At 35.3% G+C, this 15,452-nt stretch overlaps 1 protein-coding gene across 2 annotated transcripts in view; it reads left to right on the forward strand.

The window, feature by feature from the left end:
* Positions 1-14,701, forward strand: part of CALCRL (calcitonin receptor like receptor) — a 59,668-nt gene extending 44,967 nt beyond the window's left edge. For both annotated transcript variants that reach the window (XM_082763308.1, XM_082763309.1), the window contains 7 exons: positions 1,055-1,181; positions 2,762-2,915; positions 3,936-3,996; positions 4,116-4,182; positions 8,993-9,211; positions 9,585-9,626; positions 13,013-14,701. In XM_082763308.1, coding sequence (XP_082619434.1) covers positions 1,055-1,181; positions 2,762-2,915; positions 3,936-3,996; positions 4,116-4,182; positions 8,993-9,211; positions 9,585-9,626; positions 13,013-13,234 — 892 coding nt within the window. In that variant the 3' untranslated portion in view covers positions 13,235-14,701. The remainder of the gene's footprint in view (positions 1-1,054; positions 1,182-2,761; positions 2,916-3,935; positions 3,997-4,115; positions 4,183-8,992; positions 9,212-9,584; positions 9,627-13,012) is intronic.
* The last annotated feature ends 751 nt before the right edge of the window (positions 14,702-15,452 follow it).

The raw sequence follows: 15,452 nt of genomic DNA on the forward strand, positions 1-15,452 counted from the left end.
TTACTCTTATGTGCTGTGCACCCTCTATTCTAAACCTAAAACAGTCATTTTTACCCATTTTTTAAAAAAACGATCATCTGCTTCTATAGCAAAATGGATGTTATTTGGAATTTATTTGGATGTTATTTCAGGAATTTTGTGCTTTAATATTCTAATGATCTGAATTGTTTTTATTTCTATGTAGGCTTTCTATCTTTTGTGTCTGTAAAATTGGTGTTTTTGTGTTTGTGTTTTTTTGTTTTTTTTTTTGGAAAAACTTGCATGAGCAGCACTCTGTCTCTTGCGGTAGCACTAAGCTAGACCTGATAGAATGGCACATAAACAGAAATTTGCTATGACAATGGTCATTGTTAGCTATAGTTTAATATTATTGAATGTTTGGATTTTATTTTTTTTAAACATTTGAAAGTAATTTTTTCCTTTTAATTTTATTGCAGTGTTCAAATGAAATGTTGAAAATGAACACAAATGCATTTATATGTGGCATTTTAACTGTTAATATTCTGTTTATAATTTGGTTATATGCAAGTTCAGATCAGTTATTCATTATTTACTTACTGGGTATTTCTGTAGCTATAGGATTAGGGGAGATAAGTGACTGAGAATGTGAGTAGAATAGAACTGTCCTCCAAAAATCTTGACAGCTCTGGATAAATGAAAACATAGGGTAGAACAATTTCCTCAGGCTCAGGTATGATGGTTAATTGGGAAATTATCAGGTACTAACAAAAACAAATGTATAAATCATACAAAATATGTTATACATTACCCATATCAAAATCCTTTTTAGATAACCACTACAAAGCAGGTCTTTAGTTGTGAATGTATTGGAACTGAATGTACTGACTTTCCTGCTGTGGTCAAATAAGTGGAGATTAAGGGGAGATGTTACCTTTCACATTATTCTATTAAATTCGGACTGGAGTTGAAGAAAGGGTTGATGTAAGACTGCATAATAAATAAAGAGCTCTAGTATTTCAAAATTTCAGAGTTGTCCCCAATTACGCATAGCTGTCCCCTCGTGTATTCATTTGTTCTTGTTTCTCTTTTCTAGGAGCTTGAGTTGCCAAAGGATTACCCTGCATAAAAATCTATTTTTCTCTTTTGTTTGCAACTCTGTTGTAACAATAATTTCACTGACTGCAATTGCCAACAATCAGGAGTTAGTTGCAACTAATCCAGTAAGTGAAAGTATATTTGGCAGCCTTGTTGATTTGTATGTGAAAAACTTCAGCAATGCAGAAGGGATAAATGAGGCATGAATAGTTGATGAAATGATGTACATAGCAAGGTTAAAATGTTCAGTAACGGTGTAACCATGTTACGTATTTCAACAGATGGCTAACAGTGATTTGGGCATTTCACATTTGAGGTTTCGAAATAATAAAACAGCTTCAGAGACAGAGCATACTGAACTGCTCTTCTGAATTTGTACAGATCACGTCTGCGCTGAAACAACGACAAGGAAGCAGCCTATTCTAGATGATGTAAGAGAGGTTATGACAGTTGAATTCACCAAGAAAGGGCAGTTTAAAAAAAAAAAAAAAAGGCTCTAGAATGTATTTTGGCAGTCAGCTACTTTCATGTGGCTTTTGCTTTGCCATCTTGAGTTGTAATGAGAATTAATTTTTCTGTGAAGGGAGATCAAACTGACACTAAAGAAGACTAAAAAATCCAACCCTTAGGGTCTGATTTGTCTCTCTCTCATTTCCTGATAATACTGGGTTAAGCGTGAATCAGTAGCCTGTCCCAAAAGGCTAGGAGTTATAGCAACGGAAGAGCCTGAAAATCAAATACATAAACAAACAAATCCCTAACTATGGCTTTATTTTTATTTGGACCTGGAAGATAAATTTAAATTCTGTGAAAGTTAGGGCAAAAATCCAGAAGCTGTTGGAATCAAGTAAAAAGATAAATTCTCTTTAACCTTTCAAAAGCTCATAAAAATTCTGGATAATATGCCTGAGATAGCTGCTAATAATCATCAGTAAGTGAATTAGGTAGTAGAACGTGGTAAAGCAATATTGTGTTTGGTTTAAGCTAAGTGCCATAACGAGATCAATCACTCAAACGGAGCAATGTCAGAAGAAAAAAAGAAGGCATGTTGTGTCTAAAAGAGCAAGTTATAACTTCTTTTTAACAACCTCACATTTTATTCTTCACAATAAGCTACAACCATTTCAATTGAAGAATATCTGAGGATATTTTGAATACAGATATATGCCAACAAGAAAGCTTGTTATTAGAACCTACCGTATGAGTTGTCCCATGGCCCTAAGTTCAGTTATGACTAGGTTGAAATTGGGATCTTTTGAAGTGTTTTCAACATGTAAATCATTTGCTATGGCATGACTGGTATAACCAAAGGGGAATTAGCTTCAACAAAGTCCATTTTCTCATGTAGTTACCATTCAATAATTTAAAGACCCCCATTTGATTGGAATGGTCAGTTATGCCAATATTTACAATAAAGAGAAATATCATTACTGCTCTCTGCCATTATGCTGGAGAAACTCAGAGTTCTCATGTCAGCTTTAATAAGAATACAGACACAGTTACTAACTTGGTCACCATGAAGTATGGAAATTTAATTCCATAAAAATAAAAAAAAAAGATGTAAGCATAGTGAAAAAAGTGAAAAGTGAAAATAGTGAAACTAAATATGAATATTTGACTCAAGCAGTATTTTCTCCATTTTGCAAATTAAATCTGTGAGATTGCTGCAATTTGTGAATTATGTTGTACTCTGCTTTTTCTGCAGATTAGCTGCAAAGTGTCACAGTTCATCTACCTGTACCTAATGGGGTGCAACTACTTCTGGATGCTGTGTGAAGGCGTTTACCTGCATACTCTTATTGTGGTGGCTGTTTTTGCTGAGAAACAGCACTTGATGTGGTATTACCTTCTTGGCTGGGGTATGCAATTTCACATTCTGTATTGTCAGGCCAATGTTATCTTTTACTCCTTTCATGAGAATTTGAACAGCTGTCCTGTTGCTTCTCTGCACTGGCAGCTTTGAATAATGATGACACACCCCTCTTCTTTGTCTGTGGTGTTTTAACAGGCATAGAAATATTAACGTAGGAAGTTGTATGTACCTCTATCTTTGCTGAAAGAGAGATTATGCATTACTGGAGTCAGGAAGCGACTCCTCCTTTGTGTAGAGAAAATAGTCTCCTATTATAAAAAAGACATTAAGAAGTAATTATTCATTGTTCCTCATCTTGAAGATGTTTATTCAGGAACGAATGTTTGTTTTCAGAGAAGTCTGGCCACGTCTAGGGTGGAGGGTCAAAACTGAGTTAGAGATCACCAAGGATTTATTTTTCCAGCAGTTCCATTTGACCTGTATTGTTCACTAAGCAAATACAGAATAGCAGTAGCTAAAGATCTCAAGTAATGTCAGTATTAAAACTAACAAGCCAGATGTGGTGATTTCAGGTAATGCACAACAGCATATTCACAAATTGCAAGTGGAACTCGTACTTCATTGCATTGGCACATTCATCTGTAACATGACATGGTACCAGTATTGTCAGCTGTCCCACAACAGACAAAGCTGGTTATATATAAAAATATACTGATATTTTTAGTATTACTTAGTATTTAGCATTACTGTGGACTGCAGTCTGAAAAAAATGTGTTAATAAAGATTGATTGTTACATTCTGAATAGTTATAATTTGATTTGCCTTTTCTATCTGTACAATGGTATGGATTTCCCGATAAAACAGTGGGAATAAGGTTTTATACACTCCTCTGGAAGAAATCTGGGAAAGCAGAGACTGAATTGATGTTACTTTATTTACTCTGTGATTGTATATAATTTGGATGAGATGAAAATATAGAAGATTGCTGCAAGAGATGCATGTTTGCTTAGCTAGTTACTTATTATGTAGGTTTACATATGAAGAAAATACTGTTTTCTCTTCACAGGTTTTCCACTGATCCCTGCCTGCATACATGCTGTTGCTAGAACTTTGTATTATAATGACAAGTAAGTAGTATCTCAAACAGCTTTGCAAAGCAGTTACAGTTTCTTTAAGGAAAAGAAAAAGGAATAGAACAAGTAACAAAATACCAAATGTTTTTACTTTCCCTGTTTGTTTTCTCTAGCTGTTGGATCAGCTCTGATACTCATCTGCTGTACATCATCCATGGCCCTATTTGTGCTGCTCTATTGGTAGGCATTTTTAAGATAATTTGTTTTTCTTGCTTTATTTTTTTTTTAATTGTTCTTGGTGGTCTTATAAATTGGTAATAGCCTAAAGCTAACAATGACTCATTCTCAGGACTCAACGCAGCAGGTATCTTGGACACAAAAGATATGGAAATCTTGACCTTATTAAGGAGCTATTACACAGATCTTTGACACTGAAGACAGTACATTCTAAATAAGTAACTGAAGACACCACTTGTATATAAGTAAATATTGTACTTCAGTCACTATAGGACTGAATGTAACCTATGAAATACAGTCAATAGTTTATTTCTACATAGGTGCATTATAAAAGAAAACACTAATATGGACATACTTATCTTAACAGAAACTTCAAGCAGATCTGGCAAAGGTATTATATGCATGTCTACTGGCTCTCTTTATGCTTTTCAGTTTATGTAAGAAAATTCAGTAAGAAAGAAAAGATTAAGGAAACAATTTTGGAAACAATTTGGTTTCCAGTCTGTGTGAACTTCCTTTTCTGTTAAAACTGTTAATAAATACTTGTAGAGGGCATTCTGCACATACAGAATTCTTTCTGAAGACCATTTTATAAATCCTGCAGTTCTTTTAACCTGCAGTTTCATTTACAGTGAAATTAGCTGGTGAACATATATTTCGAAGATGGTGTTGATACTATGACACACATGAGGTCCTCTGCATGAGAAGCCAGAAGCAGGCTGAGATCCTTGGTGTGTTACTAACTACTGATAATCCCTTGTCCTGTTAGTCAGGTCAGCCATATATGTTATTATAAAGACAGGTTAACTAGTATAAACTTGAAACCAATTATAAATCCTTTCTATTTTTCTTCTCTCTAATTTGCACAAAAGATGAAATCTTGTTTGCACAGAAAGTGAAAGGACTTTTTGCTCACTTCAGTAGCACCGTGTTTTACCCAGCAAATACATGCTGTTCTCCACTGCCTTGTGGGACATTACTTCCTTTGTCCAAGTGTCTCCACGGATATATCACTTAAGTAAAGCTCTTTAAAGCTGAGATATAATTTATCTTAGTTAGAGCTTGCTTAAACAATAACAGAAAAAAAAATGTATTATGAGAACTATAGCATTGTTCATGAAGTGGCCTCATTTTAGGATATAAGATCATTTTCTTCTTCCCAGCAGTGGCCTCCACAAAATCACACTAAAAATAGTGGCAAGACTCCCACTGATTTCAAATCCATGGAATGACTTCCAAACTGTTAAGTCTTCTTTCCGCTCAAGGCAACACTAAGAATATCTTCTGATTTTATTGGAGGCATAATAATCTTCTATACTTGCTTGGTTTTGATAGAATCTGTGTCCATTCTCTTTGCAATTTACAAATATGTATGCCTTTGATATTCCTATATTTCTTGTGAGCTGACTGAAAGTGTTTCTCTTACATTTTTCTCACCTCAATACAATCAGTAAATTTATGTAAAAACCATGAAGGAGTAATGAAGGTTAGACTCAACTATACGTCTTGACTGTGATGTGTGTGAAATGAAAATACCTTAAAGGAATTCCTTTCCTTTTTGATCACAAAAATTAATATGTCAATTCAGAAAAAACAAGCCAGGGATAAAGACAGAAGATGAAATGCATGTGTTCAGACTTGGTGAACAGAACCCTCATTTGCTTAAGCAGCTTGCTTGCCAGATACAATTTTCACACTTTACGAAGCATGACCTGCTTTAGTAGAAATTTAAGTAACACTATTAAACTGCAAATTAGATAACAAGGGAAAAGACACTGTTTCTATTTGCAGAAGCAAGATCTCAAAGAGCACGAAGAAGATTGTCAAGGGGATGCCAGGAGGAATTGGCAGAAACCATTGGGTATTAGGCCTGTAACTTTTGTACATCACTGAAAATACTACATTGCACGATGTTAGCAACAACTCTGCTGGTCCTTGCTTTTGCATAACTGTGGCCAGATCCCTGCCAAAGAAACTGCAAACAGGAGCAGACCCAAGTTGCATTTTGATTGGAGTTGTCTTCAGTTAACGCTTTTAATTGCTAATGTTTGCCTAAGCAACCACAACTAAAGAAACAGTGTAAGAATGAAACAGTAGAGGGTGATGTTGGTTATTACACTAGCCAAGTGTTGATCCGAGTGGAGGCAGTTTTCAGTGTAGGCTTCAGATATGCCAGTGCACTAGTGTTCTAGTTTGCATTGGTGTTACTGAAAGAGTAGATTGAGTGTGGCAGAACATATTGACTTATAAGCTCAGCTAAATTCACAGCTCTGAAGGCAGAACCTAAATTCAGCTAAGTTCCTAGTGAAGGTTTTAACATTTCATCTAGGATTGCCTTCTCTGCCTTTGTTTCCATTTTTGTTCCTTTGCCTGGTTCAATTTCCCAGTCACTATGAAGCTGCCAGTATTATTCTGTGTGTTTGTCTGCAGCTGGCACACCAGTACTTCTTTGGGACTTTACAAACAACCATCACAGTCAATTTGATGATAATATATACACAAGTAGTTGCACAGGCCTATGTTTGCTTAAATGTAAAAATCTACTCGCTACCTTGCTAAAATCAAGACCCATTTTCATCACTTCAGTAAGAATTTGGTTCATCCTGATCTCACTGTTTTTGTGACAGAAGTCACAAAAGTCATCACAGATTTTGATGAGTACCTACTCATCAAAAATTAGTGCTACATACTTACTCTAATACTTATGCTTCTCTTCTCAAGTCTGTCCTCTGCTTTGCCTCATTCATCTTTTCTGCTTGTCCGAATATCTTCTTGCAAACACTGGCTATGTTTATTTTTGTGCTTTTTGGCTTCGGTGAGTAAGTGGAACAATGAAAAAATTTCTGTGCATTTCATCATTTTGTAAATTTACCAGGTGGTGTTTTACTCATAGCTGCTGCAACGTTCATCTTCACTCAACATTCAAGGACAGGATTATAGGAATTGGCCATGCTACCAACATACAAGGGTGAAAATTGAGAGAGAGAGTTGCTGAGTTAATAATTTAAGTGAGAAGGACTAAATTTAGAAATGGAGGAAGGACTTATTGTCTGTGTGTGCTATAGGAAGTTGGATGAGGATCATGGGCTGCATAAAATCTAAATAAATCCCTTGACAGAGAACCAGGAGACCTTGGTTGCTTATACAAAGCCAAAAGGTAGTTGGAAGCTTCCAGAAGAAATTCGTGCAGTAGTTTCCTATGTAAAACAATTTCCTGTTAAAATGATTTAAATAGCAAGTAAGTAGAATATAAATAACATAACATATCTGTCAAGGGCCATGTTGCCGTAACAATACACAGTTGTTTATTGTGAAAACCTTAATTGACATGCCAAGAACTCTGCCAGGGTTGTGGAGGACATGGTGACACACATGGTCTGAAATGGCTTCCCTGTTCGCACTTGTCCTATGGAGGGACAGAGGCCTCTTCCTAGACAATGAACTCCTAGTTATTTTAGAAGGGACTCGTCTGTCTTTTTGCTGTCTTCTTCCCTACTCTGCCTCTCCTTTTCTCTCTAGATAATTGTTGACAGTGAAAGACAGTTATCTGGAAGAAGAGATAAAAGGCCCAGACTCTAGCTCTCTGCCTTCCATAGTGGGTTCCCTGTACAGCATTGCCTGGCCTCTTGTGCCCCTGGGCAAGGTGCTTGGGCTGGCTGTGCTTTTAAGGGCTCTTCTAGCTCTAGCTTCTCTAAGGGGTTGCCATTATTTCATGATAGTGGAAAACAGTGTAATCATCCCTACTGTTGCTGTTGCTCTGGTTATTCACATCATTAGGCTGTAGTGTGTGTGGGGGGGGTTATTTTACACGGAAATGATAAGAGAGTGTAGTACTTTTGCTTTTTGGTTTAGGTTTCTGTTTTGAACTGTAAAAATAAATGAGAGTTTTAGGACAGAAGGAACTGTAAGTTAATGATTTTTTAAATAAAATCACAGCAATGATGAAGCTTTTTTAGTCTTCATAATCAAGGTTGTAAAACAAATCTAACTGGTTACTGCGATCTAAATAGGCAAAGAATAATAGATTTTAAACCACTGAGGGTCAGATTTTTGCAGGACCTCGATTGTAGAAACCTGTGCTATAGTTGCATATATGAAACATTATTACTATAAAGTCATTGATTTTTTATGGGCTAGTTTCAGTCAGACTATGACCATTACAGATGCTGTAGTGATATCCGCATGCAGTGCTTACCTTCTCCCAGAAACTCTTTTAAAAATAAATAAATTTAAATAAATAAATATTTTTTTACTAAATAAATAAATTAAATAAATAAATAAATAAATAAATAAATCTCCTACACGGGCATTAAAATAGCTGAAAGCAATATAAAAAATATCGTACATACTAGAGATCACACCTCTAGAGACATTGGCTTGGACCTGTGGTCTTCCATAGGGTGCTGCTTGTGCAGAAATCATGGCCAGCAGTTGATTTCTATGCGTTGTTTTTATAAAACAGCTACTGCCATTCTGTTTTTTAAATTTAAATCTGTTACAAGCATCTTTCAACTTTTTACTGTTATTGTAACAGCAAAGAGAAAGGTATAGGGTCTGTTAACAGTGGAAGATCAACAGCTATCTGGATGGATATTTGCTTAATACTTTAGAGGAATGGAATTTGGCATTATACATCAGAGCCCAATCTCATCCTCTTAAGATGTTTTCAGCAAATTTTAACTTGTTCTTACTATATAATCAGAATGCTCTCTATGCACTGTATGTTCTTTTTGAGTTGTCTGGTTTTCAGTATCACAAAATAGTGGGGGGATTATTTGCAGAGTCTCTTTAGTGTCATTTTCTTTTCCAACAGGTGAATCTCTTCTTCCTGTTGAATATTGTCCGCGTTCTCATAACGAAGCTGAAAGACACCCACAAGGCAGAATCCAACCTGTACATGAAAGCAGTGAGAGCTACCCTGATTCTAGTCCCCCTGCTTGGCATTGAATTTGTGCTGTTTCCATGGCGACCAGAAGGCCGGATCGCTGAGGAAGTCTATGACTACGTGATGCACATCCTTATGCATTACCAGGTAGGAAATATTAAATAGTTTTTGCCCACTTGAGCTAGGAAGGTGTTGGCATGTGAAGCAAATAAAAGAGCGATGATCCTGTTATTTTACTTTTTAAAGACCTTTATGCAATATTTCTATAAATTACTTCAACTTTCTCAATACACTGAATTTTCTTTTCTTTAAAAGAAAGATATGTACCATGGTAGTCAGGAGGCCCACTACTTTTTAATAAGGTAGTTTTAAAAATGATTCACAGATTTTAGATTCGTACTACACTTTCTTTGCTATCTATATTGGAACTTTATCAGGAACATCTAATTATCTGAAACTGGAAAAAAAAAAAAAAAAAGTATGTGCATGTGAAATAAAACAGAATCTTTTTATTTTACAGGGTCTACTGGTGGCTACAATTTTCTGCTTTTTTAATGGAGAGGTAGAGTAACCGTTTTTTTATTTTTATATATGTATACTTTTGTATTTTTATATATTTTGTTTTTGTTTCAGTAATTAAGGATATAGCATAGCTGAAAAATATAGTTCCAAAATCAGAATTTAATATGTCGTTGTGCTTGGATCAAAATTTTTTGTTGAATAAGAAGTGCAATTTTGAAGAACCATCATCAGCCAATTCCAAAACCAGACTTCTTTGTTCTTATGTCAAAGAACTGCATCACATTTCATTAGTTTATGGAACTGATACTTCTTGTAGCTAACAAGCTTTGCTGTTAACTTGAACAGATCAAGGTCCTAGCACCCAAGCCTTATACTCTCAAGTGCACAGGGCCTTACTGTCAGAGATAAAAGTGGTAGAAAGGCTAAATGGATAAAATTGGTCATTAATGTAGCTCTTGCTCACAAAAGGAAACAAAAATAAATGAACAAAAACATCCCACACAAAAAAAAAAAAAAAAAAAAAAAAAAGAAACTTTTACTTTTCCAACACTTCTGGCAGAGGAATGATTACAATCTTCCACTTATCCCTACACATCTGTTTGTTCATTTGTTCTACATTTAGTGAAGTTGCAGTCTATGGCTGTGAGCAGATGTGTGGGAGTAACCAGATGTTGTCATAGGATTGAACCCTTAGTTTCTTTTCTCAGATGTTGTGTGCTTATATAATGGACAGTAATATTTACTTACGGGTTAAGTATTTGGCTCATAAAAGAATTGATTCAAGTAGGTCATGCTTCCCACTCTTCCTCTTCAAATTGAAGCTGACTGAATTGCAATGAAATTTCCATGTGGTTTTGTGATTTTATTTTTTTTCCAATAAACGTATGAGTGTCCTTATATATTATATTTTATTTTATTTGTTTTGCAAAGGAAGCAGAAAAGATGAAGAGAGATATTTTTTTTTCAAAGTTTATAGGACCTGGGCCAGTGTTTTTGATCTGGTTTTATGGTAAAGTTGATCCAGGTTCAAGTCCCAGCTTATATATTTGAATCAAAGCAGAACAAATCACTAGATATTCTGGATGTGATTTTACCAATTTCCCACATTCAGCCCAAATATTTTACACACTCTTTCCCTTCTAAATTCTATACTTCCAAATTCCTTCTAAAAAAAAAATTAGAAAAAATCAGTCAGAAGTTTTTCTGCTCCAATGCAAAATAGGGAAAAAATACTCCATCTCTAGAGTTTCTATGAAACAATATTGTCCACTGCTCAGCTCTGCATTTTAATCCTCTTGGATCTTTTCAGGCTATTTTACTCCTCAAACAAGTTGAAACCTAAATTTTAAAGTACAGTATGTTTAGTAAAAAAGATTTGCTTCATATGTTAATTTTCCACTGCTACAAACTCATAAGGTATTTTTTACATTGTTCTCTTCTGCAAAAGCAAACTCTAGTCATTCCACTAATTCAGTATCCTACACTCACCATTGGCTGATCAGTGTAAAAGATGAGCTCCTCCACAGCTTGAACAATGTGGGCAGGATAATGTTAAACGGTGGATTCAGACACTTGAACCAAATGTTTATACTCTAGGCCTTGTCTTTGTCAGTTAAATGTGTATGTGTCCACTTGCTTTATATAGGGGAAATTTATGCTGGTTAAACCGGTTTTACTTCTGGTTGCGTTGCTTCAGTGACCAATACTGACCTGTTTGGGGTTATTTTCTTTTTTTTTTTTTTCTCCATTACCCTCGTTCTAGAGGGGATCTATTACTTCATAACCAACAATTAGTAAGGAAATCCATGGGGAGAATGGCACTGTACTTAGGAAAAACTGCGCAAAAACAAGTTTTCCTTGGTCTATTAAATAATACTGCTTCTGGCATGTGAGCCTGAAGACATATGGCATATATTTTGTTGCCATTATAATCTGTTGCTGTCATAGCAATGCGTTAACTTAGCCTGATACCATAGCTTTGCTGTTGTGTACAAGGTGCTGCTCTATCAGCATCTATCATAGCAACACCTCATTATATCCTGTACAAAATGAGAGGCATCAGTGTTAACACTTACATGCTGTTCTGCAGCAAGGCTGTGGTGTGAAGGTGAATGCTGATACTGGAATCGACACTTTGAGTGACAATGGGAAAATGGTGTTCCAGCGGGGTTATTAGCAGTTAAAAATGCCAAAAGCAATCATTTCTTTTTAAACTAAATTGTAGCTTTTCCCAACTGCTACTATACCTTTTGATGTTTTCTATGGCAAATATCAGGAGCCAAACTCTGTTCAAGTGATGGCTTGCAGGCTATCTTGGACACTGGCCAAAAGGCCAACCAGTAGAGCCAGCATCTTTCTGCAATAAAAGAAAGCCCAGGGTCTTTTCTGTACTGGTCTTACTGAGGTAATTTACCATGCAAAAAAGAACAAATGGAAACTTACTGATATGCACCGATTGATTGATGTGAGTGAAGGTTATGACTTTGAATGAGACCAGTGATTGGGGGTGCATTGCTGGATAAATGTGGGCATCTAGAAAGTCAGTCCTTTGCTAGTTGATGCAGAAGGGATTTCCAGAGTCACTGGTTATTGGGCAAATAGTTTGTGTGAAGAGGAAATAAAATAGTCCGGATCTCTGAGCAATTTTTGAAGAGATGGTTCTTTAAAAACAACAACAACAACAACAAACACCTTTTGAAAAAACAATAGTTATTGGCATTCTTAGCATTCTTTACTTGGCATCTTCCCTGAAAAAATAATTCCATGTGAATTTCATTAATGTAACACTTCATCAATCAAATATGTGCAGGTGTTTAACCATGTTATAGGAGAGGAAGCCCATGATAAACATAACATCCTTTCAGTGACAAACTGGGGCCTTTAGCTATTTACCAGTGTTATTTTTAACTCTGGTAGAAATACAGAGTTCAGGAAATTGTCTTTCTAGTCATTTCATTAAATTGTGGTAAGAAAACAACAACGTTTTTGTTTTGTTTTGGTTTGGTTTTTTGTGGAAGAACCATAGCAGATGGTATAAGACGATCATATAAGAATTTAGAGTTGCTAAGGATGTGTTCTGTTGAATGTAAGAATGAATAGAAATGACCTTTTTACCTGTAAATCTTATCTGTTGACATTAGACTTTAGACCAGAGAGGACAAAGCAGAAAATTTTGTTGTAGCTGCTCCTCCTATAAGCTGGCAAATTTGATGTGAAAAGCAAAAAGAATTATGCCTATTGAAATTTAAATTCTTTCAGAACATCTCGTGTGACCTATCACTTGTAGGTACCCCAATTTCCAGGAGTATTAAGCCTTACTACCTAAGTTACCGAGACATTTATTATGACACTCACTCATCAAAGAATGAAGCCTAATGGTATCTTTCCAAGTGTTTTATGTGCTTTTGTTTTTGTTTTCTATCACAGGTCCAAGCTGTTTTGAGAAGACACTGGAACCAGTACAAAATCCAATTTGAGCACAGCTTCAGCCACTCAGATGCTATGCGCACTGCTTCCTACACTGTTTCATCAATCAGTGATGTTCAAGGCTATGGCTACAATCATGACTGCACCAGTGAACATTTAAATGGGAAGAGCTATCATGACATGGAGAGTGTTGTTTTAAAAACTGAGAAGCTGTATGGTTGATTGCCAAAGACTTGGCTGATGCCAGAAGTGTTCACCCTCGTAGTTCGTGAACTTGAAGTTTGATTTAATGACTTCATGGCCAGAAGATTTTTCCTAACTTGGGATATGTTTTTCTCCTGCAAACAAAACCAACACATTTTTCACATGTATATATACATATGTTTGTGTTTCGTTGTATCTATATAGTATGGACATCCATACATCTATCTATCTGTATGTGCATTTATGTAAGGATACAAACTTTGCCTCTTTAGTTTCTACTGTGTAGACAGAGTTGGCAATTTTTTGTATAAAGGGAATCAATGAAGGATTTCTTACTTTCTTGGAAGATTGTATAAAGACTGTGTTGTACTGAAACCACTTCATTTGCCTATAGAAACTTAGGGTGTAAATAACATACTGTACTGTCTTAATTCAACCTAAAACTGAAAAAAGGAAAATGGTTAACATAGGTGCAATAATTACAGCAGATTGTCCAGTTTAATTTTGTGTCTAGCGTTTGACTGTCCAAAAAAAAAAAAAAGGGTAGCCTAAGATAACAGACTCAAAGATATTGATGCTGAGCCAGTTAGATTTGATTTTGACACTATTTTAAATGAAGCATTAGACATGCCAGTGCAAGTTTTAGATTCTACTTACTTCTGTATTGCAATGTAATGATTTACAGCTAGCTTTGAAGCATTTTATTTAAAGTGCTTTCACATACACAGAAGTGTCTCCTCCTCTTCAAGTTTGTCAAAGTTTCTTAGCAGCTTTACTGCAGAACAGATCAATGAGGCCTTACTGCCAGAAAGAAAAGTAGTAACCTGAATACCTGTACCTATACCATCCTGACACTAATTCAGGCTGATGGAACTTCGCTGAGTGCTTAAGCAATTTACTCAGCTGGAAAGAGATCACATACTGATTTTGTTGTTGTCATGTTGTTTCTTTTGTTTTACTTTCAGGTATTTCCATGGCCATATGCTTAACAATTTATTCCTTTGTTTTGGGGGCAACATTTTTAATTAATCGTGTGGCTTGTTTTGTCTCAGAAAAGTATGAAGGACGGAATGCAGTGCAAATGGTATACTACCTTTAAAGCCAGCATAGCAGAATTCAGATTAATCAAGCAAATTAATGTTATTAACATATATATTTCATTATTTGGAAAAATCCAATATAAGCGTATTCTTACAAAGCTTCAAAAACATTATGGATTGAGAATATTATTTTGGGAGTGCTTGAACAGGATTTAAAAGTTGTTTCTTTTGGTTCTATTGGTAGATAAAGGCCTCATTGAAAACTGCGGAGGTTGATGGGAAGGTCTTGAGAAAATGTGTCTATAGCAATCTACGTTTTTGAAAATCTTTATGCTTTAAAGAAATAACATTTTTCTTTAGAGAAATGACAAAATTGCTAAAGAATGAGAGGATGGTAAAAGGTGAATTTATAAAAGTCTTACTAAAAAGCTCAGAAGTAGAAAAAGGTTTTAATAGTTTATTTTGCAGATAAGCCTACTTCAAAAAGTAGGGGAAGAAGAGGAAAAGTGGATACTGGAGTTGATAGATTATTGTAATGCTGACGCACATCTGGTAAGCAAGTCAACAAACTTAAAGACGGTTCTTTCTGAGACCACTTTAGTTTTACGTACTTAGGTTTGTATATGAAGAACTTGATTTTAACATTTAAATGTTTTTGTCAGTAGCCTTTCTGTAACCTTCGTTAGCATTTAATTAATTTGCTGTCACAGTGTTTATTAGTTTGTGACTTCATAAGGCTTTCAATGTTTTATATTTAGAAGGAGAACACTAGGAGGATGCAGTAAATTCATGCCACTTGCACCTTTCCCTAGTGTTTTTTGTTTTGTTTTGTTTTGTTTTGTTTTTTTTGTTTTGTTTTTTGTTTTTTTGTTTTTTGTTTTTTTTTACAGTTACGTCTCGGGTTTGAATTTAGAAAGCATTTTGTTAATATTGTAGTTTCATAACATAGAATTTTTGCTAAGCTGTTAAAATCAAGATTTCTCTTCTGGAAGGCTGTTTCGTAGTGAAAATCAGTTGGATGCTATACTAAAGAGCAGCATGAAATGTCACAATCAGATGTCACAATCTCTTATAAGAATACAGTGATGGCATCTGTTATAACGTGATTAGAGATTACTACTCTGCTTGCTGATCTATGTAGTGTTACTTAAAAATCTGTGCAATGTTCTCAAAGTACTAGTGGTGCAGAAAATCCC

This window comes from Aythya marila (genome assembly GCF_965140915.1).
Source record: "Aythya marila genome assembly, chromosome: 6".
In the NCBI taxonomy this organism is placed as follows: domain Eukaryota; kingdom Metazoa; phylum Chordata; class Aves; order Anseriformes; family Anatidae; genus Aythya; species Aythya marila.